General features: G+C 33.8%; 3 protein-coding genes across 5 annotated transcripts; 2 read left to right on the top strand and 1 right to left on the bottom strand.

Moving 5' to 3' along the window:
* The first annotated feature begins 36 nt into the window (after positions 1 to 36).
* LOC106671131 (E3 ubiquitin-protein ligase TRIM23-like) lies at positions 37 to 6,204 on the top strand. The gene is made up of 6 exons (XM_014401974.2): positions 37 to 173; positions 4,226 to 4,895; positions 4,962 to 5,170; positions 5,225 to 5,398; positions 5,497 to 5,865; positions 5,934 to 6,204. The coding sequence occupies exons 1-6, from the start codon at positions 135 to 137 to the stop codon at positions 6,129 to 6,131; spliced, it is 1,659 nt and encodes a 552-aa protein (XP_014257460.1). The 5' UTR covers positions 37 to 134; the 3' UTR covers positions 6,132 to 6,204.
* Positions 6,205 to 6,706: 502 nt separating this feature from the next.
* Positions 6,707 to 10,914, bottom strand: LOC106671132 (sulfatase-modifying factor 1). The gene is made up of 4 exons (XM_014401975.2): positions 10,337 to 10,914; positions 8,121 to 8,292; positions 7,709 to 7,892; positions 6,707 to 7,646 (listed from the first exon to the last, which is right to left on the bottom strand). Exons 1-4 carry the CDS (start codon positions 10,821 to 10,823, stop codon positions 7,497 to 7,499), a joined length of 993 nt encoding a protein of 330 aa, XP_014257461.1. The 5' UTR covers positions 10,824 to 10,914; the 3' UTR covers positions 6,707 to 7,496.
* Positions 10,915 to 11,202: 288 nt separating this feature from the next.
* Positions 11,203 to 22,060, top strand: LOC106671150 (sperm-specific antigen 2). Of its 3 annotated transcripts, none has more exons than XM_014402018.2 (14): positions 11,203 to 11,321; positions 11,710 to 11,906; positions 17,264 to 17,379; positions 17,725 to 17,804; positions 18,076 to 18,124; positions 18,183 to 18,317; positions 18,371 to 18,495; positions 20,069 to 20,267; positions 20,329 to 20,490; positions 20,543 to 20,702; positions 20,776 to 20,829; positions 20,910 to 20,966; positions 21,020 to 21,193; positions 21,281 to 22,060. In XM_014402018.2, exons 2-14 carry the CDS (start codon positions 11,904 to 11,906, stop codon positions 21,374 to 21,376), a joined length of 1,410 nt encoding a protein of 469 aa, XP_014257504.1. In that variant the 5' UTR covers positions 11,203 to 11,321; positions 11,710 to 11,903; the 3' UTR covers positions 21,377 to 22,060. The 3 variants fall into 3 exon arrangements, with proteins under 3 accessions (XP_014257504.1, XP_014257503.1, XP_024080303.1); XM_014402017.2 differs by lacking the exon at positions 11,203 to 11,321 and adding an exon at positions 11,528 to 11,591; XM_024224535.1 differs by lacking the exon at positions 11,203 to 11,321 and adding an exon at positions 11,528 to 11,591 and having other exon boundaries at positions 17,713 to 17,804.
* The last annotated feature ends 4,747 nt before the right edge of the window (positions 22,061 to 26,807 follow it).

Here is a 26,807-nt window from a genome sequence, read left to right as displayed (position 1 = left end):
TAAAGCACTAGAGCCTGACTAGCAAGCAACTACAGCTAGATCAGTAACCTGCTTGAAATGTTTTTCTGACTGTGATACTGTCTGTTGAAATGTCGTCAGAGTGACAAGGGAGACACAAACTACCTTCTGACAACATGCAGACGTTAAAAAATAGGTTTAATAACAAGAACAATGTAAGTAGACTAAAAGCTGTCATTCTTGCATTTCTTTTTTTAGCAATTTGCATCTCGTGCCTTATGATGACAAAAAAAATTAGATGGATTTCATTAAGTTATGGAAGCAATGGGCATACCTAGGACGAAAGTTTGGTCATCAATTCGAAAGATGGTCAATCGCTGAAACAATCTGACCCAGCAAATCAGCAAGGATAGACAAAAATGAATTTATTTGATGTATATCGAATACATGTTTCTGAGAAAAAAAAAATTAATGATAATGTAGAACTAAATAATGTAAAATGAACAGTCAGCTAAGTTTAACTTGTGCTTGAGAGCAGAATTCCTGAGCACACAAATAGTATACATTACAAACTGGTAAAGTATACTGGTAGCAGTTTAAATACAATTTATTTCTCTATTGACATTTGATATTTTTTAAATAATTATTTTATTAGTACATTACTTTTAAAAATTTCTCTTCTGTAATCATATATGTTTAAAAACAATAAATTGATCATAAATATTTTTTAAAACCTAAATTTAAAACATGAATAATTTCTCTTATTTAATTGTATACATTAAAAAAATAAATTGATCATAAAAGGTAAAGGAATTTGTATCAATTTTGTTTATATAAATTCCTTTACCTCTTATTACCAATTTATTTATTTTTTTAACATATACAATTAAAGAAGAGAAATTCTTTCCTATTTCAGAAAAATATTTTTTTAGGTTCTGACCACATATCCACGATAGAACGAAATAATATAAAATGATTATTTTGTTCTATCATGGATATGTGGTCAGAACTTAAAAAAATATTTTTCTGAGGTAACAGGAAGGAATTTCTCTTATTTAATACTATACGTTAAAAAAATAAATTGATCGTAAGAGGTAAAGGAAATCAATTTTGTTTATATAAATTTCCTTTACCTCTTAGTACCAATTTATTTTATTTTTTAACATATACAATTAAAGAAGAGAAATTCTTTCCTATTTCATAAAAATATTTTTTTTAGGTTCTGACCACATATCCACGATAGAACGAAATAATGTAAAATGATTATTTTGTTCTGTCATGGATATGTGGTCAGAACTTAAAAAAATATTTTTCTGAGGTAACAGGAAGGAATTTCTCTTATTTAATTGTATACGTTAAAAAAATAAATTGATTGTAAGAGGTAAAGGAAATCAATTTTGTTTATATAAATTTCCTTTACCTCTTATTACCAATTTATTTATTTTTTTAACATATACAATTAAAGAAGAGAATTTCTTTCCTATTATTCAGAAAAATATTTTTTTTAGGTTCTGACCACATATCCATGATAGAACGAAATAATGTAAAATGATTATTTTGTTCTATCATGGATATGTGGTCAGAACTTAAAAAAATATTTTTCTGAGGTAACAGGAAGGAATTTCTCTTATTTAATTGTATACGTTAAAAAAATTAATTAATCATAAGAGGTAAAGGAATTTGTATCAATTTTGTTTATATAAATTCCTTTACCTCTTATTACCAATTTATTTTATTTTATTTTATTTTATTTTATTTTATTTTTTAACATATACAATTAAAGAAGAGAAATTCTTTCCTATTATTCAGAAAAATATTTTTTTAGGTTCTGACAACATATCTGTGATAGAACGAAATAATGTGAAATGAACAGCCTACTCAGATTTATACAAATTAGTGGTAGCAGTAAAATTCAATTATTTCACTATTAACATTTGATTTAATTTTTTAAATAATACATTTCTTTTAAAAATTTCTCTCTTTAATTATATATGTCGAAAAAAATAAATCGATTGTAAAAATAATTTAAAACCTAAATTTAACATATCGATGAATATGATGACTGTTCAATTATAATGTCTCTGTTGGGTTTTTTTGGGGGATTTTCAGTCAAAAAGTGACACCATTTGTTTCACTTACATTTATTTCACCGCCGTTTTGGAGGATATACCTCCTTTCTCAAGGTATACAAGAGAAACGACTACAACATACAATACATTTAGTTTTTGATTTTATATTACAAACACCTTTAGGAGTAAAAAACCTTACTGGGATAAATCCTGTTTTACTCCTAAAGGTGTTTGTAATATAAAATCAAAAAACTAAATGTATTTGTATGTTGTAGGCGGTTCTCTTGTTTACCTTGAGAAAGGAGGTATATCCTTCGAAACATCAGAGAAATAAATGTAAGTGAAATGAGTGGTGTCACTTTTTGACTGAAAATCCCCCCCTCAAAAAAAAAAAAAAATTCTCTTATTTAATGGTATATGTTAAAAAAATAAATTGATCATAAGAGGTAAAGGAATTTATATCAATTTTGTTTATTTAATTTCATTTACCTCTTATTACCAATTTTTTTTTTTAACATATACAATTAAGAAGAGAAATTCCTTCAGACCAGATAGCCATGATAGAACAAAATAATATAAAATTAACAGCCTACTCAGATTTATAAAAATTAGTGGTAGCAGTAAAAATTCAATTTATTTCACTATTGACATTTGATGTAATAGTACATTACTTTTAAAAATTTCTCTTCTGTAAGTATTTACATTTAAAACATAAAATAAATTGATCATAAGAGGTAAAGGAATTTTGTTTTCATATATAAATCTTAATCCTACATTTTATACATTTCAATTAATTATACTTTTTACCTGAAGTTTTGGCGGAGATGAAAAAGTTAGTGTCATGCGCGGGATTCGAACCTGAATGAGCTGTAGTGTATATATTGTATTTATATATCAAAACAAAATTGCTGTAAATTCTTTTACTTCTTATGATAGTATATAATTAAAGAAGGGAAATTTTTAAAAGTAATATACTAATAAAATAATTATTTAAAAATTACATCAAATGTCAATAGTGAAATAAATTGAATTTATACTGTTACCACTAATTTGTATAAATCTTTTTTTTGTAATGTATAAAACTATTTGTGAGCTCACGAATTTTGCTCCCAAGCACAAATTAAACGTAGCAGACTGTTCATTTTACATTATCATTAAATATTTTTTCTCAGAATAATGTATTATTTTTTAATAATCTTTTTAAACAGATAGTTCCTACTCACATTAAGTTGTTTTCAACGATCCTTCAACCTGATGATGAGCTGAAGGCTCGAAATCCAGATGGTTGAAAACAACTTACTGTGAATAGGAACTGTCTGTTTAAAAAGATTACAAAAAAATAACTTTTAACCGCTGGATTCGAACCCGGGGCCTTTACCTTACAGTGATGAGCCCCATGTCAACACATAAAACCTGTTTTGGCCACCGACGCCTCCCCCCCCCCCAAAAAAAATAAATAAATAAAATAAATTGATCATAAAAGTAAAGGAATTTATGTAAACAAAATTGATATAAATTCCTTGACCTCTTATTATCAGTTTATTTTATTTTATTTATTTATTATGATTTGAATATATTTATTATATATTATTTATTATTATATTATATTATTATATTTTTATATTTATTATGATTTGAAACGGCCAAACTAAAGGTAAACCCCATAGACTTCAACGCAAAGTCTCACAATATGTGGTCTTTAAATATGATTACATTTATAAGAGGGCACAAATACAAAAAAATACTAAATTTTTACAAAAGACGGTGAACAACCATGTAACCCTGTCCAACTCAGTAAGGATTTGGCATACAAGTATGATCTGAAACAACCAAACTGCAAGTTCATCAGTTCTACAGACTCCTCACAATTAATCGATGATGGAACTGAGGTTCATTCAAGAGTGATCAGATTTCACCCTGGAGGCCTCAAGAAGTAAACTCAAAATATCATGTACTTAGTTGGATGAATTAAAAAAGTTGGCTTAAAAAACAGCGACTATTTTATTATTTTGATATATGGGACAGTCCAATTTTTCAATATTCGACTTTTCTTCAACCTTTTTTTGTCTTTTTTTAGTCAGCTTTGGCTTCAATATTATGTGTAATGTGAAGGTTTGCATGTTAATATTTAAAACATTCAGCTTTTCTTTTATTATTATTGTTGAATAGTCTGTTTAAATAATTAACTTGTTTTTTAGGTATTGGAGTGTAGGGTTTGTGAGGATGTGTTTACGATTGACGGAAAGAGAGTGCCGCGGTTACTCTACTGTGGGCATACTGTCTGCCATGCGTGTTTGTTGAGACTCCCTCTTCAAAATGACACGATTCTTTGCCCTTTTGACCGACAGCCGACTCCGGTCGAGACGTCTGGAGTCTGGGGACTCAAGAAGAACTTTGCCCTTCTTGAATTGCTCGAAAAGCTTGAACTGACTGACAAAGAATCGCCTGAGGTGGATAGCGAGGTCGTCAAGAACGAATCCGAAGGCTGGGTCGGATGCGACGAAGACGAAGGTCACACTGCTGTCGTGTACTGCTTGGTCTGTCGGTCGCATCTATGCGCTCCTTGCTCACTGGCGACTCATTCGACAAAAACGTTGGCACCGCACAAGCGTGTCCCTTTGAGCGAAAAGCCACGCGAACTTCCGAAATGCCTCTCACACCCTTGTCACACTGCGGAATTCGTCTGCCTCAAGGAGGACTGCCGTACACCAGCTGTTTGCTACCTTTGTAAAGAATATGGAAGGCATAAAGACCACCCGCATTCACTTATTGAAGCCGAGGCTGAAAAATTAAGAACCCTTCTATCATCCGCAGTTCAAAGGACTCATCAACTTATTGAACAAATGAATCAAACTGAACATAGATTAGGTAATTTTTAATAATTCAATTTTTATTTTCACTATTTCTTTTTTAAATTTTTTTATTTAAACGTAGAGGAAGTTGTGATTGGCATAGAAGGAAATGGAAGTGAAAGCGGAACTCTTGAAGCCGCAAGGTCGAGAGTCGAACATCACTTTGAAGAATTAAGGAGCAAACTCGAGACACAAGAAGCAACAGCGAGGTCTGTTATTGACACTCACGCTAGAGAACGGCTGGCGACTTTGAGAGCATCGCAACAGGACATTGCGACCTGGCTGGCCCAGGTACCTCTGCTCCTGTGTGTACCTTTCAGCGATACTTGACCTATTATTTTATAGGTGATGTCTGTTGTCGTTCTTTGTGAAAGCTCGCTTGCCCACGACGACGCCCGGCTTGTCTCCTGCGGGCCGCAGCTAAAGAAAGCCATAGATTCGATTGAAAAACAACACGACCAGTTTAATCAGCTCAGCCCTGAGCAGTTCAACCCAGACATACCAATAACATTTACAAAGGTATTCGGGAAATATCTCATGCACTCAGTTCTAATCAATTTCTGAGAATTAAAAAAATTATAATTGGATAAAATTTAATTAAAACATTTCATTTTTAGGACAATAGAGTTCATATTGGCCCTAAGATAGAAATGAGGGTTGTTGCACTGGGCCTGGACGGAGCGGGCAAGTCGAGCATTTTATTCAAGCTGAAGCAGAACGAGTTCATGTCGTATAGATCGCCTACGATCGGTTTCAACGTCGAACCGATCGAATACAAGAACCTAAGATTCAACATCTGGGACATCGGAGGCCAGCCTAAACTGAGACCGCTTTGGAAGCACTATTTCCTAAACACACAAGCAGTAGTGTTTGTCGTTGACTCAAACGACAAGGAAAGGCTTCCCGAGGCCAGTCTCGAACTAGCCAAACTAGTCTCTGAGAAAGATCTGAAAGAAGCGGCTCTTTTGATTCTGGCAAACAAACAGGTACTGTTAAAAAAAAAAAAAATAAAAAATAAATAAATAAATTGGAAGTTCAAATTTTTTTTTAATAGGATTTAAACACTTGTGAAGGCCTTGAAGCAATAACAGAAGCCCTGGGTGCGAGCAAACTATGCTGTGGTCATAGTTGGCATTTGCAGGCCTGCTCTGCGCAGACCGGTGCTGGTTTGTATCAAGGGCTTGACTGGCTCTCGAGCCAACTCGTCGCATCACCCGTCACAAATTATATCAACAGCGATTCATCCATATGAGTTTTAAAATTGCGACATTATTTTAAAATGATACATTTCTTGTATAGATCTAAATTAGTAGTCTTTTACCTCAGAAAAAAAAAAAAATGTCTACACATTGTGACTGTGATGTATAAAAAGAAATGAGACAATACTTTACTTTTAGAGCTCAGGTTGAATCCGAGATGGTTTTGTTTGTTTCATTTTGTGATATTGATAAGTGATGCTTTGGTTTTCAAAAATTAGATTTTTGTATTTTTTTTTCAAATCGTTCCACTTTAGTCGATTCAAAGAAAAAAAAAGCATCCATTATTTCACTATATTTTGAAGAAAAAAAATGTTTAGAAAACAATATAGACATTTTAAGTTTGAAAAAATTATTTAAATTACTTTGCTTGTGGTTTTTGTATTCCCAAATTAATTATTAGTTAACGATTGGCTAATACCGTTATAAAGAAAGTAACATGATATCAAACTACTGATTTACCCTTGGGATTTATATCTTGAGCAACTATGAGGGATACAATTTGTGGAAATTGTAAACACACGCTTAAAAAAAAAAAAGGAAATTTAGGATACTTTAAAAAAAATTACTATTTTTAAGTCAAGGAATGGATTTTTATTTACATTACTTGTCGATAAAACAAAATACACAATGAACAGAAATCTAATCACTTTACAAATTACATAGTTCACAATTATCACAGAAAAACCCAACTATTTAAGTACTATCGCTTATTGAGTACAAATAGAAAGTAGTAATATTTAAAAAGTCCTAGTCATACTAAACCGCGTTATAAAAATTGGAAGACTATTGACCCTTTGTTCCGCAAAAAGTAATTGCAACATTTCAGTCTATTAATTTTCACGAGTGTTAACCTTGTATAATTTTTTACAAATTTTATTTATTTATTTTGTTAAATATTTATTATGTATTAGAGCAAATTAAAAAAATAAGATCTCGATATTTTCATTTTTACAGAGGCTTGCAACACCAGAGGTCATATAAACCCCCAAGTAGTGCATTAGGAACCCAGGACTACAGTAATTTGTCGTCACATCACACCCTTAACCGTAGATGATCTTAAAATTCGATATTCGATAAATGGATTTTTGTTTTAATATTACAAAATATTGCACTTCGTTACATTTTTACAACTAATTTCCGAATACAAATTTCTTAAAATCATTCTTTAAATAAACAAGAAATACTTTGACTTAATTAAAATTTAAATTGGTAACTAATTCATATAAATAGGTAATAAAATGGAATGTTTTGTTACAATAATATCAATATAAACTTAACAGTAATGACTTAAAATGCAAGTTTACAAATAAGTACGATTTCCTGCCCTTGAGATTAATAGAAGAGGCTTTATTTGGTGCTTAATGGGCGCATCTAAAGCCTAAATTGCTCGCTGAGCTGTCCGGTGTGTTGAATCCTCTTGCGGCACATCTGTAACGGAAGCAGTAGCTCGCATGGCAAAGAAACGAGCCGCCCTTTTTCACTTTGTCCTTTCCTGAATGGGGTCCTTTCTGGAAAGAAAAAATATTCGTCAATTTTTGTCAGCTAAAAGTTAGTACACAAAAAATCATACAGGATTTGCGATAGGAGAAGGAGAATGATTGATGCTCCACCAGTCCTGCGTCCACTCCCAAACATTGCCGACCATGTTGTACAGGCCAAATTTATTGGGGGGGAAAGAGTCGATCGGCGCCGTCGATAGATATCCGTCTTCCTTTGTATTATTTATTGGAAAATCGCCTTGCCAAACGTTCATCCTGTAAGAAAATATACCAGTGTTTTTTATTTCTTTTACATACAGAAAAACATCAGATAAGCCTTCATAATTATTCGTGGTGTATGTTAATAGTTCCTTGCCCTACGAGTGCCCTAATGGAGGACACAGGCCAAAATGAATTGATTATAAATAATGAAAAATCTAGGCTGATTTAGGCCATTTTCTGGATGTAAAAAGAAATTAAAAGCAAAAAAAAAAGGAATTGTACCAGTGTTTGTTTTTGGGGTTCAATTTATTGCCCCAAGGATATAATTTACGTTTGAGCCCTCCTCTGCAAGCATATTCCCATTCGGCTTCGGTAGGGAGGCGCTTTCCTGCCCATTTGCAGTATGCGACTGCGTCGTTCCATGAAACATGGACTACTGGATGCAACTCTCTGCCTAAAAATATAAAACCTGTTAAAACAATTTGTAAAAGCCTAAGATATAGGAATATAGTAAGCGTATTGATTTATTCTGTATCCATTTATTTTTTGTCAAGATGTGTATTTAACTGTTTGATGAACTAGTGATTTCTTGTTTTTTGTTTAAAGAAGGTGAGAATTTCTCTTGTTTTGAAATTTCAGTTCATCCCCTAATTGTCAAATTTTAATTGGTTGTTTATTCATTTTCTTGATTTTGATTGGTCCAATTTCTAGATTTTTTCATTGGTGGATTTGTCTGAATTTCTGATTGGCAGGTAATCAGCAACCAAGGTATCTTGGGGGATACAACATCCATCCACAGGGCCAAAAATTAAAGGAAATCATACGATAAATTCCATTTCATCCCTTAATTGTTAATTTTTCATTGGTTGTTTATTCATTTTCTCAAATTTTATTGGTCGATTTTTCTCGATTTCTGATTCGCCGATAATGAGCCATCACCAAGGGCCAAAAATAAAAGGAATTCAAGCAACAAATGTTAGTTAGTATGTTAGTATTTTTTGCTAGAAATTAATTATTAACACTAAATAACAAATTGTTTGATGTCATTAATTTCTTGCTTTGTGTGTGTGTGTTTCACAACCATTTTTAATGCATGTTGCTTTCTTTTATTTTTCGATCTTTTGTTAATGGAGGTGTGAATCTATTATGTTTTGAAATTCCACTTCATCCCCCAATTGTTAAATTTTTATTGGTTGATTTAATCATTTTTTCGAATTGGGCTGGCCAATTTTTATCAATTTCTGATCGGCCTATAATGGGCACCCTAAGGCTACAACTAACCCCTTTATTAATTAATTGTTAAAAAGTTTATTTAATAGTCTGATAAACTAGCGATTTCTTTGGTGTTACTATTTTGGAATACATATTATTACTTTTATTCTTAAGTTTTTCGTATTAAGAGGGTGTGAACAAGTTTGAAATTAAATTCCAGTTCATCCCCTAATTTTTAAATTTTATCAGTCGATTTAATTGTTTTCTCGAATTAAAATGGTCAATTTTTCTCAATTTCTGATTGGCCCATAACGAGTACCCTAAGGCCAACCCCAAGACCAATAATTAAAAGATTCTTCCAATAATGCTATTTTTTCGTTAGAAATTAATTTTCAAAGTTGTGAAAATTTTTTGTTTCATTTGACCACTGCAAAATCAAAGCTTATGCCTTTTTCCAGACCAGGGCATCTAAGCAGTTTGAGGAATTTATTATTTTTGTTAAAAAGTTTATTTAATAGTTTGATAAGCCAGTGATTTCTTATTTTTTGTCTGGTGGTACTATTTTTGAATGCATATTGTTAAATTAAAAATTAAATTCCGAATTGAAATTAAATTCCAGTTCATCCCCTAATTGTTAAATTTTTATTGGTTAATATAATCGTTTTCTCGAATTTGATTGGTCCATTTTTCTCAATTTCTTATTGGCCCATAATGAGCACCCTAAGGCAACAACTAACCCTAAGGAATTTATTATTGTATGTGAAAAATTATATTTAATATTTGATAAACTAATGATTTCTTGTTTTTTTGTTTAGTGTTACTATTTTCGAATGCATATTGTTAATTAAATTAAAAATTAAATTCCAATTCATCCCCTAATTGTTAAATTTTTATTTGTTTATTTGTTTTTTCAAATTTGATTGGTCGATTATCTAAAGTTCTGATTGGCCCATAACGAGCACTCTAAGGCTACAACTAACCCCACAGAATTTATTATTTTATGTTAAAAAGTTTATTTAACAGTTTGATAAACTAGTGATTTCTTGTTTTTTGTTTGGTGTTAATTAAATTAGAAATTAAATTCCAATTCATCCCCTAATTGTTAAGTTTTTATTGGTTTATTTGTTTTTCAAATTTCATTGGTCGATTTGTCTCAATTTCTGATTGGCTGATAATGAGCACCCTAAGGATGTTTGAGGACGCAACGACCCCTTAGGGCTAAAAATTAAAGGAAAATAAAACAATTTTTTTTCTTATTAATTAATTAATTTGTTTTAAATTACGACCTTCGAGGTTTGAGTCTGGCCCTTCAGGATGTCTCCAGTCAGCTCCTTTCACAGGTAGCCACCAAGGTGCTGCAGCCACCGCCTGGGATATCGTCTCCTTCGTCTTACTACTGACGAGGGCATCGAACACAAAAGAATCCCCGAAAGACTCGGCCTCGGTTTTGTACCCAGTTGCTGCGACGAATGCTGCGAAGTCCTCGTTGCTGACTTCGTGCTTGTCCATCGAGAAAGCCGATACGAACACCTGTCGCTCCGGTGCTTCGCCGTCCCCAGGCAGGACGGGGTCGTCGGTGCCCATGGAGAAACGTCCTCCTTCCAGCCTCTCCATCCTCTCGGTCACCTTCTTCAACACCGTTTGGAGGAAACTTGTCGAATTGCATGTCTTCTCCTGGGTCGAAGAGCCGGCTTTTCGGCTCGTCCTGCACCCGCAGTCGGTCCACACTTCAACAGCCGACAGGACGGAAAGGAAAAACACAAAATAAAACATAGCAGGAAGGGAAAAGAAAGAAGAAATTAAAATTTCCTAACACCAATGAACCGAAACGCCAATTGATTTTGCAAATGATAAAATATTTCGATTAATTATCAACAAAAGTTTAGATCTATAATCGATATATAAATTACTAAAATGTATCGATACAATCGACAAGATAAAAGATAATCATTTAATTTTTAAACCATCTATTTAAACAAATAACAACTTTTTAATGCCATTTCTATATAAAAATCATATTTTTTAACATTAAACAAAATAAAATATACACATTAAAAAATGAAAAAACTTTAAAACTTAATAAAAATTATTAAATAGAAAATCGAGGCTTATATCGATTAAATATTTTACAATAATCGATTATATTCTAAACAGGAGTTTCACAGACACTTGTCAATTTCCATTCCGAGCAGTGAATTTTTAGTTTCTTTAATTTTTGTTTCTGTTTTATCCTCTTTCAATTCTTTTAAACTTATTTCAGTTATAAACAAGGTATTTTATCTGTTTTCTATCCAGTCTGACAAATTTTAAACATCATTGCATGCATATTATGAAATAAGATGAATATTTTCCAAAAACATATTATGGTTAATATGAAATATGCAGAGAATATATTAAGAATATTTTTATTTTATTTTTGATGTTTAACTGTGTTTTTGGCATGTAATTTTTTGTCGCATGCTTTCGTTGTTTTAAAGGATTTGGAGTGGCTTAAAAAAATATTAATAATATAAAAAAATAAACGCAGTAGAATGGAAGCAGGTAGTTACAAAAATCATTAAATTGGGATTGTCATTTGTAATGAGTATTGTCCGTTTAAATGATGTACATTGAATCGTTTGTGATTTTGTGAGCCAGTCACCTGATTTGCGTTAAACAGGTCAGGGGCTCCAGGTGAGGCTTCATGGCATTTTGAAGCGTATCAACAGTGAGGAGCTTCGCAACAGGGTGACGAGCTGGCAGAGGATACTCGCGAGTGCCTCGTCCAGGTTCAAGGCGTATTCGAACGACCAGAATGACGTGACAGTCGAGCCGGAGACAGTAGAACCGTATAAAGCCTCCGGCGCATTAGCAATGGTAAACTTCCTGCTGGAACTCTTATACTAAAATCAGACACTTTCATCAGAAACGCATGCATAATTAAAAAAAAAAAAAAATCAAATAAAGAATAAATAACTACCAAGCTTTTATGTTTTCCTCCTCTAAAAACAAATATAAAAAAATATAATTTCTGATCTACAAACCTGTAATTTGGTTTATACCGAACATCCTAGTGTGTTTATTCAGCATGTTTTGGGTTTTTGCTTTTTCTTCTGACAGACCAAAACAGCAATCATAAACTACAAACTAAAAAAAGTCTTATTTTAAACCATTTTTAGTGTAGCAAAAGCACTTTCTATACATGCACTTTTAATTAAATTAGAATTAAAATTACGAGACCTCCTAGGAGGCCTCTGGCCTCTCCCTGATGGATCAGGGGGAGTCACCCACCTTGGTGCCTGAGCGACTCCGAGGTTGTGCTCTGGTCGGGCGCCATCGACTTCTTTGGTCATTTCGGCGCCCTTACGTTCCCTAAAACTAGTCATTCTCACACTCTTTCATACAATAAATACATACATACTCCTATACACAAACCCAATCACACATGCATCCGTCTAGAATCTGGGTCAGAGGGTACTCGATATTCTGCCCTGACCCGGCTTGGCGGAGCAACGGTGAAGCCATGAAATGATATGCTGCACCGCTGCCCAGCATACTCCTATTCTAACATAAACTAAATCTAAACTTTAACCTATGAAATATATACAACCCATTATCCCAATATCTCTCAAAAACTTAAAAGTTTTTCTTTAAACTTGCTCCCATGCTCGAGCATTCTACTATAGACCGTCGGTATTCCATTTCGGTCCCTATATGGGGCCAAGCTGCGACACCCCTCCAACACGTGCTACACCGTGAGTCTGTCATCTTGGCATGCTGCACACCTAGTTCGACTCACGCCAACCAACAGGTACCCATGAGTCGCACGTGTGTGAGGGGTCAGGACTCTTACTTTTAATTACACTTTTAATTAAATTAAATGATAATTTACAGAATTTACAGATGATTGCTTATTAAAAAATAAACAAATATTTTTCATTGTATTAATATTTTTTAAATTTATTTGTTCTTATTTATTTATTTTTAAAGAATACACACTACTTTTTAAGACTGTGTTGGTGATGAGTCTGTAATTTGGTTCTTTCCTATCATCCTGGTCATCCAGCATGTTTACAATCACAAAGACCACCTGAAAGGTTTAAAAAAAATCTACTTAATCCACCAAATTGTGCTGCCTTCCTATCCTGAGAAGTCCTGAATCTATCACTACTACATATCTTCATCCATGGATGGACTAGAGGCACAATTCACATAACCTCTTAAAAAGAAGCAATTATAGCTTTGTGAGGAACTTCATGCCTGTTGTCGCCATGATCCTAAAATCTAGAAATTTCAAATAGAAATATCCAATAAAGCAGACTGGAAGAAAGGTATCTTGGTTAATACCAAGTATATCTGGTATATTGATGGATCTAAGACCAAGTATAGGCCAGGAGCTGATAGCTTTTGAAATAAACTAAGGATAATAAATATAAGCATAATCTGCACTTTCTTTCAGGAATACTGTGACAGGGAGTTCAAAAACACTTGGTATTACCAAATAAAAATCATCTACTCGGTCACCCAGGCGGACTAAAACCTCATCGGTAGTAATGTCCATAGGCTGGGTCATCAAGGCCATGTCAGACATTGGGGAAAAATCAAATCACCCTTATTTAGCTACCAGTGCATAAATTAGCCAAGGCATGTTTGATGAAGGCTAAGCCCGGAACCCTTTTGAGGCATACCAAGCCAAAAATGTAGATCCATCAGACAGGTTAAAAATAAGTCCTCAGCCAGAACTACTAAACCTAGGATGTGTTAGGACTTTGGAGGTATTTGTATAATCTCAGTGTAGTGGAAATAAGCCTGTGCAAATGCTGAATGAAGAAGAAAAAAGATCAGAACATTTTGTGCGAACATGCAGGCTGAGATTTTTACTCCTGGGAGAGGAAAGTCCACTTAAAGGCCACAAAAGTACCCAAAAGAGACTTTTTATTAAAAAAAAAAAAAATCATACTGGCTACACTGAATTGGGCAGAGTGCTGAAACACATCTGACAACACAGAGAAGATAGGCAGAACAGGATGTTTGGAAATGACCAAGTTAAGAAAAAAAAAAGAAATCTGCCTAGTATAAATGCTGAACATAGCCTTAAAAAGTAAGTATATCTCGTGAATAAATTATTAATATAATAAAACTATCTGAATAAATTAATAAGAAAATTTAACAAAAAAAATTCATGACCTATAAAGATTGCGTTTACACAATAAAAGCACTTAAATTCTTTGATATAAAACTAAGAGTAGCACACAAAATAAAATGACACAGGTAACAAAAGCAAAGTATGAGACTGAACTCATGATTTACTTTGGTCCATGATCACTCGATTGATCAGTGAAAGGGGGGGGGTCAGAATATGAAATTTCTTGAGTTGGCATTGTGAAAGCATCCATAATTAATTTTCTGTTGGTTACTCAACCATGTATCCTTAATTACATTTAGCCGATTTGTAAGCTTTTCTAATTTCAGTTCAATTTTTTTGGCCCAACATAAATTTAACTTGTCATACTCGCCTCCTGACTGTAAATTTAACGCTCAGAATTAACCGTGGAAAATTTCTCATTTGTAAAAAAATTTACGGAGAGATTAGAATAATTATGATTGGTCAGTGTACAACAGGTTTTTGCCATAAGATCAAATAGCAATATTTAAAAAGTTACAATTTATTGAGCTATTAATTTTTTTTTTGCTACCAACTCTACTTGAATTGTATATTAAAAATGTTACGTTTTAACATAAATTTGTTGGTCAATGTAAATAATTCATATTTTATTATAATTTGTATATTAAAAATGTTACCTTTTAACATAAATAAATTTGTCGGTCAGTGTAAATAATTCATATTTAATTATAATTTGTATATTAAAAATGTTACCTTTTAACACAAATAAATTTGTCGGTCAGTGGAAATAATTAATGTGTGTATTAATGTGTAATTATAATTTATATAGTTCTGTTGAATATTTATAAATTAATAACAATGGATAAATTCTTGTTTAAAAAAATCCAAATTCGAAAATATTCCATCTGAACATCACTTAAGCCTTAGAAGCGAAATTAATTGAAAAGAAATATTTCAACCTTGAATGGTGTCCCCCTTAAAAAAGTGAATGTTTTGGCCAGCTCGCCCTTGACCCAAACGAGTTAATGAACCAGTGCGTTATCAGTGACCTGGTTTGCACATAGGTGTGTGAGTGGATGCAAAGGTGTTTGCCAGATGGGATCTTATTGACTGCATCGCGCCTTGGGGAGAAGATGAAAGTGTTTAGGATAAGTAGGCCAGGCTCACAAGATGTTTGACTTTCTACAGAGACACCGACAGGCCACATGTTCCCTCCTTGTGCTTAATTGGCACCGGGCAGTTTCGTTCTTAAGCACTCCTGATGGATATTTGGTTGTTCGTTCTAGTAAAATCAAACTGTAATTATTATATCAATGTATTTAATAATCATTGTCCTTTTAAAACATTGCCATCTCATTTGAACGTGAACTAATTTTTCTTGGATTTTTTAAAACCTGAACCTTATAATGCTTCAAAATGTAAACAAAGTCCGAAGTTTAGACAAAAATTTAAAAAAGTTAGACTACTGTTGATATCAAAATGAATTGAAATGAGGTATAAAATAAATATGTACTCACTTAAAGTCTAAATGAAAATTGCATCTTATTGCTAAAATATTTCCTTCTTATTCTATCTCGGTTTTTCTCTTTTGGCTTGTCTTCCATCTCCATTTTTCTTTTTCTACTATCTGCCTTAGTTGTTGGATATGAGTTGTCAATGTTGAATTTAAACATTAGTCGTTCATTCTTCTTTCATTTTTTCTTCGTATGGCTTATCTTTCTTCTTTGCTTCTCTTTTTCGTCCTGTAACTGCTTGCTATCAGTCTGTTTTGCTCAAACGCTAGTTTTTCTTTCATTTTCTCTATCCTCACACACTCTTTCTCTCTTATTTTCTTTTTATGCTTGCCTTTCTTCTCTGCTTCTCTTTTCTTCTGTCTCTCCTCTATCGATCTGTCTTGCTCAAACTTTTTCTTCATCACACCTGCACACACTCTCTCCCTCTGTCTATATGTATATGTTTTTGTTTTTCTTTCTTCTTTGCTGCTCTTTTTCTTCTTACTGCTTGCTGTTGATCTGTCTTGCTCAAATGCTAATTTTTTTTTTCTATTTCTCTCTCATGTTCTCTTTTTGTGCTTATCTTTCTTTTTTCTTTGTCTGTCTGCTATCAGTCTGTCGCTCAAAATCTCCTTCATTTTCTCACCTTCTCTCTTTCTCTCTCTCTCTCTCTCTCTCTCTCTCTCTCTCTCTCTCTCTCTCTCTCTCTCTCTCTCTCATTTTCTACTTTTTAGCTTATATTTCTTTGCTTTTCTTTTTTTCTTCTATCTGCCTGCTATCACTCTGTCTTGCTCAATTGCTCTTCCTCTCTCTCTCATTTTCTCACCTTCTTCTCTCTATTTCTCTTTCTCTCCTCTCTCTCTTTTTTATCATTCTTACCAGCTTCTCTTTTTCTTCTATTGTTCTATAATGCTAAAACGCTCTTTTTCTCCCTCCTTTCTCACCTATTTCTCTCGATCTTCCGATCTATCTACCTATCTATCTTCATCCATTTATATTTATCTATTCATTTACCTTCCTATCTCACCTAAATTTTTATCTTTTATCGTTCTGCTTTTTTTTCTTTTTTTTATCTTTGCCCATCTCTTTGTTATTCAATCCCCCACGTCCTGTGTCAATGTCATTTTATCGTTTTCCCCACACCTGATTCGATTTGTATATCTAAATTCACAATATTTATCATGCAGAAATCATAGTTTTTTCTGTAAAATATTTTTTTAATTTTTATTCAACCATAGTAATTTATTTTGTAGAGGTTTTTTTTCAAGCTTGATAACAGCAGTTTTATAAATTCAACGTGTACTATAAATTTTTTTTAACACGTTCGGACCTATTTCTTTGTACTAATTTTTGATTAATTATTGCGAATAAAACAATGGTGTGCTTTATACCCCGGCTGATATGGAATTATGACTTTAAAAGGCCAATTGTGTCACCCAGTCACCGCCTAATGGTCATATTATACTGTTGTCATTTTTTTTTTTTTTTTAGGATCTATTGATTTTTAAATTGAATAAGGCAAGCATTTAATTTAGTTTAACAGTTAGAAATCTTTTTAGTATTATTTTATGTTGACTGTGCACACCATGATATTTGCATAATATTTTTTTTAATAGGAGGAAGAGGCGAAGGCAGAACTGAAACTCCTCACCCCTGTGGAGGAGAATCCTCCACGGACCAAATCACCTGTTCAGCAATGGGTCGACGCAATTCCTGTTAATGAAACACCTAGGTGACTTGAATAACATTTTTTTTTGTTTTTGTATTTGCGTACACTAATTGAATTTTTAAAAGGTTGATTAGCACTATTGTCTTGTAAGTTTTGTTTAAAATTAGGAGGTAAAAGATGTAACTTATTTGCTACGATAAGATACAAGGTTTATTGCTTACTTTTGATAATAGCTGCTTGTTTAGTGTAAAACCAAAGAGTAAACTTTTTTCTTTTATTTTTAAATTTAATTTATATAATGTTTGAAGTTTTGAAAATAAAAATTTGATTTGACATTATTGCTTTTCAAAACTTGTAACTATAGAAAAGTCAAATGAAGGCGAAAAGAATGAATAGTTTTAATTCCAGGAGGGAAGAAGAAATGCCACCGATTAATGAGGATGATGTGAATGACGTGGAAGTCGAAAGTCTTACTCTAGGAGCAGAAGGTAGTTTTAATTTAAGACAATATTAACATAGTAGTTGGAAAATTTATAATAATAACTTTATAATTATTAGTTTATTTATTAAGTTAAACTTCAAGATTAATGAAATTTTACCATTACATCTAGCCAATGTTATCTTGGATAAGATGTTTCTTGCGTTGTTATTTTATTAAGATTGTAATTCAAAAAAAGTTAGTCGGGCCCTTGGGTTAAGCTATAAAATATACTTTTATTACATTTTAGAAAAATCAAGTAATTTATATATTGTTTTTAGCTCCTGGTGTGTCATGTCCTAGGCCGTATCCTTCATTTCATGTTACAAAGTGAGTCCAAAGATAAAGTAGAGGAATTTGTTTTAGTTTTTAATTAATTATTTGCCAGTGCGTGCGGAGGAAGCGATGCGGGGAGCCATTGTTCGAGTATGGAATCCCTCTTGGAGGCTCGTAAACCGGATCCGGAGGAGCTGCTCTTCGAGCTCGGCTTCGGCGGTTCCGAAGAGCCAAACATGATTTCCAGGTTTGTTTAATTTTTTTTATTCGATCGTCTCCAATTAATATGGATTTTTCTAGGATCCCATCGAGGTTTTTACAGCCGTCAAAGCTCAAAGGCATCTCGATCGACGATTTTCTCAAGCATCAACAGCTGATGATGCACACGTTTCAATCCGGTTCGAGCGGCTACAGAGGACTCACAGGTAACACTTTCCATTGATGAAACAATTAAAAGTCTTGTAAAAAAAATCACAATTGGTTAATTTACATTGAACTTTTTATTTTGTGCATACCAGGAAATCAAACATTCACATCTTGTCACAATACGTAAGTTAAGATTTGAAAATAAAACTTGTTTGGTTCTGATTTTTTTTCTTGTTTTTACTACAACTGTATTGTTTGGAAATTTGCGTGGTACTTTTTTTTGCATGTATTTCTTTTATTATTCTTATTGAAATCCCTTTTCAAAAATGCAAGCATTCTCCAGTGTTTTCTGCCCTTCCATGACCATAGTTTGCATTTACAATGGTTAATATTGAAAATTTGACTTAAAAGAAAGTGAGAAATATTAGATTGCTTTTTGTCGGATCTTTAAAAAAAAAATTGCTTAATCTTTAAAAAATTACTGCTTTTATATTGCTTAACTTTTCTTGTAGTTACTTGAGTATGACATAATTTTTTTCTTTGTTTGTTTATAATAAAGTATTTCTTAATTTTTGAAATTATATTTAAACCAGTTTTTTTATTGTTAATAATTAAAATTTAAGTGGATTGGATCATAATTTTTGAGTAATAAATTATCTAGACAGTAGAATATTGGGTTGTAAAATAAGTCGGCATCGCTTTTAAAGAATTCAATTTTATCCCTGCTGTTTTGAATCAATGTTTATTTAGGCATTGTTGTTTACCCACTCTGAAATGGGTTAATGTATTAATTTTTCATTTTTGTTCAGTGTCTCGTATTTTTGTAAGGTGTTTTGCTAATTTAAATAATATAAAGAAGTTAGAAAAATTTACGATGTCTTCGATGATGAAGCTCTGAAACAAAGCACTAGTAAATGATTTGCAAGGTTCAGAAGCGGAAATTTAGATTTAGAAGAGCCACGTGATCTGGTTGTCCTTCAACTGATTGATTTGATTGGTCATGACCAAATTCATGCTTTTGTCAAAATACACACTCAATGACACAATACATCACAGGTACACTTAACATAAGCATTTCATCACATCTGAGAGCATCTGGATATGTTTGTCAGAGCGATGGGTTTTTCACATGCTGACTGAAAATAATTTATTCGACCTCTTCTCCATCTGCGATTCCCTTCTAAAATGACCCATATTTAAAAGATTGATAACTTGGGATGAAAAGTTCAGAGAGGAAAAACCTGGGGTTAAACAAAGCGATCCACCGTTAGCCACTCCAAAAGCTGTATTTGGTGGGATTGGAAGGGGTTGTTTTATTATGAAGCTTCTTCCACCCAAACCAACCGGAGCGATTAAAGCCAGCAATTGACCAAAAACGACCAACATTGGCTAATCGCAAATTATTTTCTACCAGGATAATGCTCACCTACTGTATTTGCCTTTATTGTATACAAGTACCTGAAATTTTCATTGAATTTATCATTAAAAAAAAGGACTTATTTTACAGCCTGATTAAAGCTATTTTACCTGCGAATCTATCAATGCCAATTGGAAAAAAAATTACATCAATTTTGAAAGTGTCATTTTTGAAAATGTGCGAAGTTAAATGATTTTTTATCTTTTATCTAAAAGGGCCATCTCACGCCATGCCTTCAGGCATCGTTGGGAAGATAATGGATCGGTTGCGGGAAGCCGAAGCGGAGCGTCAACACCACATTCAGCAGCAGCAACAATACCAGCAGCAGTTCCAACAGCACCAGTTTGCAGGTCAGCAGGTGGGCTATAGCTCCAAGCTCGCTCGTTTGGCCCACAACCTCATCCAGAAAATAAAGTACGTCCGGTTAACAAACCTGCCGAAATATTTCTAATTTTTCTTTTCCTTTTGATTAAAGGTGCGTGAAAGAAGTGAGCGTTCTAAGCCCAGAGAACCGGAATTGGTACGAAAGCCAGGGAGACAAGTCTCCAGAGCCGTCGAACAAAAGAATCATAATAGGCCAGCAGTCTTTCACATTTTCAAAGGACGGCAGCCTCATCGAATCGTCAAACATGGAAAAGTCAGTCGTAAGCTATTTCTCTTGGTGTTATTACTAACCGAATTATTCACAGAACGGGAAGCAGTTCGGAATGCGCTAGCAGGACAGAAAGTGCGCAAGGGCAGGAGGTTGGCAAGGGTGAAAGCGAAGAAAAAAGTGATAAAGGGACCAAATGCGATGATCAGCCTTCTACCCACACACAAAGTTCCTCGAATTTAAATTCATTTGAAATCGTAAGTCTTTTAAAATTGTTATCTGAAAAAAAAAAGGAAAAAAAACACCATAAATTACTTTATTTATTTAAAGGAACAGCTTCAAGTGGAATATAAAAGTCTCAGTGGATTAGTAACAGAATTGAGTGTATGTTTAAAAAAAATTAATTATGAAGAGAAATTTATGAAATTTGTATTAACTAAATAGCAAAATTTTTCTTATTTCAGGATTATTCTACAAAAATTGGATCTGAAGAAGAGTTTTTCAACATGTCACATGATGAGGTATTTTTTTTTTAATAAACTATTAAACAGAAATAATTTTTTTAAATTTATAGAGGAAACAATTGCAAGTCGGTGTTATCGAAGCAGCTCTCAACACGTACCAAAAACGTCTCAGGGAACTTGATTTTAGATCGCATTTCAGAGGTCTGCTCAACGGTCAGTTGAACAAAGTCACGGATCTTTTAGATGCAAACTCTTCCCCGAGCGTCGCCACGATAATCAAAGAGGTAATTTTGAACACAGCTGAAATTTACCTCTGCAATGTCAATTTTTCTGTATGTATATATATATATATATTTTTTTTTTTTTTTAAGATGACGTGTCTTCTAAGACACCAGGAAAATTTAAAACAAGAGCTGACCCTACACAAGGATCCGAACTTGCTCAATTACGATGAGCCGATGTCCTGACGCTCGGTCTTAACATAGACGGCTGTTCATTTCGAGGATTCAGGGTAGACAAGTCTGAAATGACTTTAAATACAAAAGAAATCAGGGAACCAGGGTTTTCGAGCATTTCAACAGGGTCGTAATCTCTACGGGAGATTTTCGTCGATTGTTTTGAATTTTTTTCAGTTTTTTCAAAACAGAAAGCTCGGTGATAAGGAGAAAGAACGGACTTCGTTCATGCACTGTATTTTAATGATATTTATAGTAGTTTATCTCAAAGATGTATTTAAAAAAATATATATGTATTTAAAAATTTAACAAAAAGAAGCTTTAAATGTCTATTTTTAACTCTTAAGGGAAATTTTTTGGTCTAAATTCTGTGATGGATAAAATCAAACACAATAAGAAGTAGAATTGGGAAAAGGGTCTTTTTATTTTATTTTATAATTATTTAAAAAAAGAACGTTATATATTATTATATTAAAAATCAATTTATATTTTATAAAAAGTAAAGCCTTGATACAAAATTAAATCAATATAGTTTTACAAAACCCTAAAAGATGTGGGTATTTAATCAAAGTCAAAATTCCAATCTTAACCCAATGCTACTTCTTTAGCGTATTTCTATTTTCTAAGTGTTAGTTTTATTATCTATTGTACATACATAAATTTTAAAATAGGCCTAAGGGTCATGTTGTGTTTGTACCACAGGTGGACGACGTCTACAACTCACATTCGCAATACTTAATCATTTATGTGATACGTAGCCTATTCTTGCCCTCGAACTTTTCCCATAGCTTGTTCTAATGAGGACTTTTCGATTGGGTTTGTTAAATAACGAGTTTGTAATAATAAAAAAAAAGCTCAGAATATTTTTTAGTTTATAAGGCTGTTTTATTGTTCATTTAATTATAACTAAATATATAACTGTTGTATTTTGAAATTGGAAATGTAATTTTGAGGTTCAAAACCTGAGAAAAGAGTTTATAAATAAAATTGTTGTTTTCTTTTCGAGGTTTTTAATTTGTTTAATACATTTTACTTTTGGCGTGTTATATTTAGACAGAAATTATACGTGATGAGAAAATGATTAAAAAGGAAGAAAGTGTAGAAGCGGGAAGATAAGTAAAGGACAAACTCTTGTGGAAACTTTTAAACTGAAGTCGATCAGAAAATAAGAAATGAAGATCACAAAGGAAGGATCGACGGAAGCAGAGGGACAATCAGTAAAAGCCCAATAGCCTGAGTGACTGTTTTAAACCACCGCTGGTCAAAAAATATCAAATTGATTGAACCACAGTTAAAAATGATGAATGTGAACAAGCAGCGATGATCAGTTAAGGTAAAACGATTTGAAGTATTATTTTTGAACATAGTTTATCGAAAATCTCAAACCGTGCAGAAACTGAGATCGCTATTACAGGTCAAATTATTAGCTTATTGATAGTTATGAGCTGTGCCTGTAAAGGTCAAACCGTTGGTTGAAACATGGCTGATTAGAAAATAGCAAACAGGTCAAAAATTAAGAATGTGAGCAAGCAGATAGGATAAGTAAAGGTTAAATGGTTTAAAAAAAGTATTAGTGGCTTGAACAATTTAGGTGTAGACTCGGGTAAGGCAAAGGTCCTAGGGTCGAAAACAATGGCCCTTAATTCGAACCTGACATATTAACAAAAAGGCTTATTTTCCAAAAGATTGGCACCCCGAGGGATCACTTATCCTCGTAGTTGAAATACCGTCAGAAAAAAAAAAAATTAAGTTGGTTAGAAAATGTCAAATGAAGGTCAACGAAGAAGAATATTGAGAGGAGATGACTGGATTAAAGTATTATTTGCTAAGGTAGGTCAATAGTTTTGTATCAGTTGCTCGGAAAAAATCGAACTATGGTCATAAATGGATAATTGGAAAAAATTGAAAAAAATCACTAACGAACAACCCATCGTAGTAGATATTTCAGACTAATGAAAATATACAATTAAGGTCAAAGAGGAAGAATGTGCAGAACCTGAGATGGCCAGCTAATGTCAAATTGTTTTAGTAGTTGTTTTGAGCAGTTGGTCAGAAAATATCAAGTTAAAGTTTCAAAAAGGGAGAATTTGATTAGCCTTAAAGGAGATTAATCATTTTGAACCACAGGTGATCAGAAAATATGAAACTATGGCCATACAGACAGAAAAGGAGAAAATCGAGATGTTCAATACTGGTTAAGCCATCTTAGTTGATATTTCGGACCACAGTTGGTTGGAAACTATCCATAAGGTCTAAGTGGAAGAATATGCAGAACCTGAGATAATCAGAATGTCAAATTGTCTTAGTCCTTGTTTTGAGCAGTTGGTCAGAAAATATCAAATTAAGGTCACAAAAAGGGAGAATTGGATGAACCTTAAGGGAGGTCGATAATTTTGAACCATCAGAAAATATGAAACTATGGCTGTACAAACAGAAAAGGAGAAAACCAAGAAACCAGTCAGGTTTCCTCGTTTTTATTGTGGCATCAAATAACTGTATAAATGAATCTATGTTATACGCTTCAGAACATCCCAACTAACTGAATCATGCAAATTTTGATTATCTTATTCATTCCCTTAGTGGTACCTTATAGGAGGTCGATAGTTCTAAACCAAAGTTGATCAGAAAGCGCAAAAAAGGAAACACGTAGAATTAGAATTGATAATTAATATTAAATCAATAATATTTTTTTAAATAGGTGGTACCAGACACATTATTTAAGCCGAAATATTAGTTACAGGGTAAAGCAAAGTTTTCTGTCAAGCTGCATTGAAGATTTGTTACATTTTGGGCCCGGGTCGACAATCATCTTCAAAAGTTTATATTTTAAATATTGTTAATTTATCTCGTTTTGATTTAAATTTGAAACGTGAATCTCCCATTTTAAACTGGCTTTTTTTTAACGGTATGTCAAGCAATGTTTGACTTCGTGATGGGACTCGACTTTGCGTCGTTATTGATCACTAAAATCGAGGTCTGACTTATCGGCAAATGGAGAACAATTTAAACAAGAACTTGTTTACGGTGTTAATGCACTCGGATCATTGGACAGATGATATTTTTCCTCTGGTGCACTGGAAATAAAAATAAAGCGCTTTCTTTCGAACAAACACAAAGTTCGTCAGTGCAAAATACATTCATTTTAATCGTTTATTTATTTAAAAAAAAATAATTTGCAGGAATGTAAACTATTAATTGGTATGTGCAGAGGGCAGAACGCGGAAGTTTTATGGATCAACCGGTTTTAAATCGAACAATTTTTTTATCAGTTCATGCCCAAATGTGTAATGGTGGTGGTGTAATGAGAAAAAATGTACTTCGATTCATTATTTAGATTATAATCGCAACCACGACACCGTCCTTGGGCTTTTATTGTCGGGGTCTCTTTTATAGACGTGTGACAAATTGTAAACGTCCAATCTCATATGCAATGTCCACCGGACACGCGTTTGAAATTGCTAAGGGGATGAAAAAGTTAATCGAAATCTGCATGATTCAATCAGGGCCTGAAGGATACACACGGGAGCTCGTGAAAAAGCTTTGGGGTCTGGTAAAAGCCTTAAGCTTAACGAGCTCTAAAAAAAATGGAGATGCACTACTGGTCGCGGTGCGCAAGTCGTAAAGAACCCAACTCCTATATAATCTATCTATGATTCAATTAATTAGACGGAATGGACTGAAGCCTATAACAATAGATTCATTAATAAAGCCATTTGATGACTCAATGATAACGTGGAAACTGCCTGGACTGGACCAAAATATTTACAGTAGTCCGGTGGAACACCGATGCTAAGCACTCTTCGCGTGAAATAAGGAAAATAAAAAAGACCATCCCTAAAAAGACTCAGTGTAGTACAATGAACAATTATTATTTGTCCTGTTTGGGTATAAGGAAACTCGTCATCACCCAAGGTACCGATCATCCATTCAGTGCCTAAATCTGGAACGACTTAATTAAGTCACCCAAAGACAAGCGTGCCGTAGTGTCACTGGTGCTTTGAGCACAACGCCTACTGCGGCCCTGGAAGTTTTGTTAAACCTCCCACCACTTCACATTTTAATACAAGGAGAAGCCAGAGCACAGCTCACAGGATCATAAATGGACAACCATCTGCTCGGATAGGCCATGTGAATAAACATTGGAAACTGAGGGAGGAGATACCGGCAGATGCCATTCTAGATATGCCAATTGATGCCACTACTCCAAAGTACAACTTCACCAAAAAGTAAAAAGTACTGATACTAGAACGGGAAGAATGGGCCAAGAAAACAATACTAAAGGCTCCTACTGATATACCGACGGCTCCAAAACCGACAAGGGTACGGGAGCTGGGGGTCTTCGGGATGAACCCCAAAACCGAACTGGCGGTAAACCTAGACAAGTATGCTACAGTTTTCCAGTCTGAAATCATAACGATTGAAAAATGCGCCAGAGAAATAAAAAGTCTAGGAATAGATAGCCATTTTCTCTGACAGCCACGCAAGCTCTCAGATCCTTAGCCTCATGCGAGGCGAAGGCAAAGAGTGTTCGGAAACGCATGGAGGCCCTGACGGAAGTCAGCGACACTAACGACCTGACCCTGGCATGGGTCCCTGGACATTCGGGGCATAGAGACAACGAAAAGGTTGACATGTTGGCCAAAAAGGGAGCCAACATGGACTCGATGGGCCCAGAACCCTTCTGCGACCTAGCAGCCTGACCAAAACCTAGTATTACAATATCACAGGTATGATGCACGAGAAGAGATTCATAGAAGGACCATCCGCAAAACTTACAAAAGAATTCCTGGAAGGCAACCGCAACCGAACCAGAATTCTGGTTGTACTTCTGACAGAGCAATGCCACTTAAAAAAGCACATGCACCGGTTAGGAGTACAGACAGAAGAAACACAGTGCAGATACTGCCAAGAAGAGGAGGAGACCGCAGAACACATTTTATGTTTCTGTGAAGTCTATGTAGGTGCAACTAGGACAAGAAAAACTACAAGCAAGATCCTACACCTAGGAACCGCTGTCAAAGCTGTGGAGGCTGGTTAATAGCCTGAAGCTGGCCAGTGAGTTATAATTAACAGAGGAGCACATAGATCTATTTAGGTCGAGGTGCAGTAGGCCTTGTGGCCGCCTCTCTTATCCCTATCCCTATGCCTATCCATAATAATTAGACAAAAAATCAACAACAAACGAACAAATCGCTCCACAGCTTACCATCCCCAGGCAAACGGAGCAGTTGAACGTTGGCATCGTACTTTATTTAAAGGCAGCATTTATGGCTCACCTATTATCATCATCTCGTTGGCATCAGCAATTGCCTGTAGGTCTGCTAGGTTTGAGAGCTGCCGTTTGACCATTCTCCGTTTGTCTTTAGTTTGATATTTTCGAATCACCTGTCGTTCAAAACTATGAACCTCTTTTAAGGTTTAACGTATTCCCCTTTTTTGAAAT

Source organism: Cimex lectularius, unplaced genomic scaffold, assembly GCF_000648675.2.
Source record: "Cimex lectularius strain Harlan isolate CLEC.00 unplaced genomic scaffold, Clec_2.1 scaffold39, whole genome shotgun sequence".
Classification (NCBI taxonomy): domain Eukaryota; kingdom Metazoa; phylum Arthropoda; class Insecta; order Hemiptera; family Cimicidae; genus Cimex; species Cimex lectularius.
This window is presented reverse-complemented; position numbering and strand designations above follow the sequence as displayed.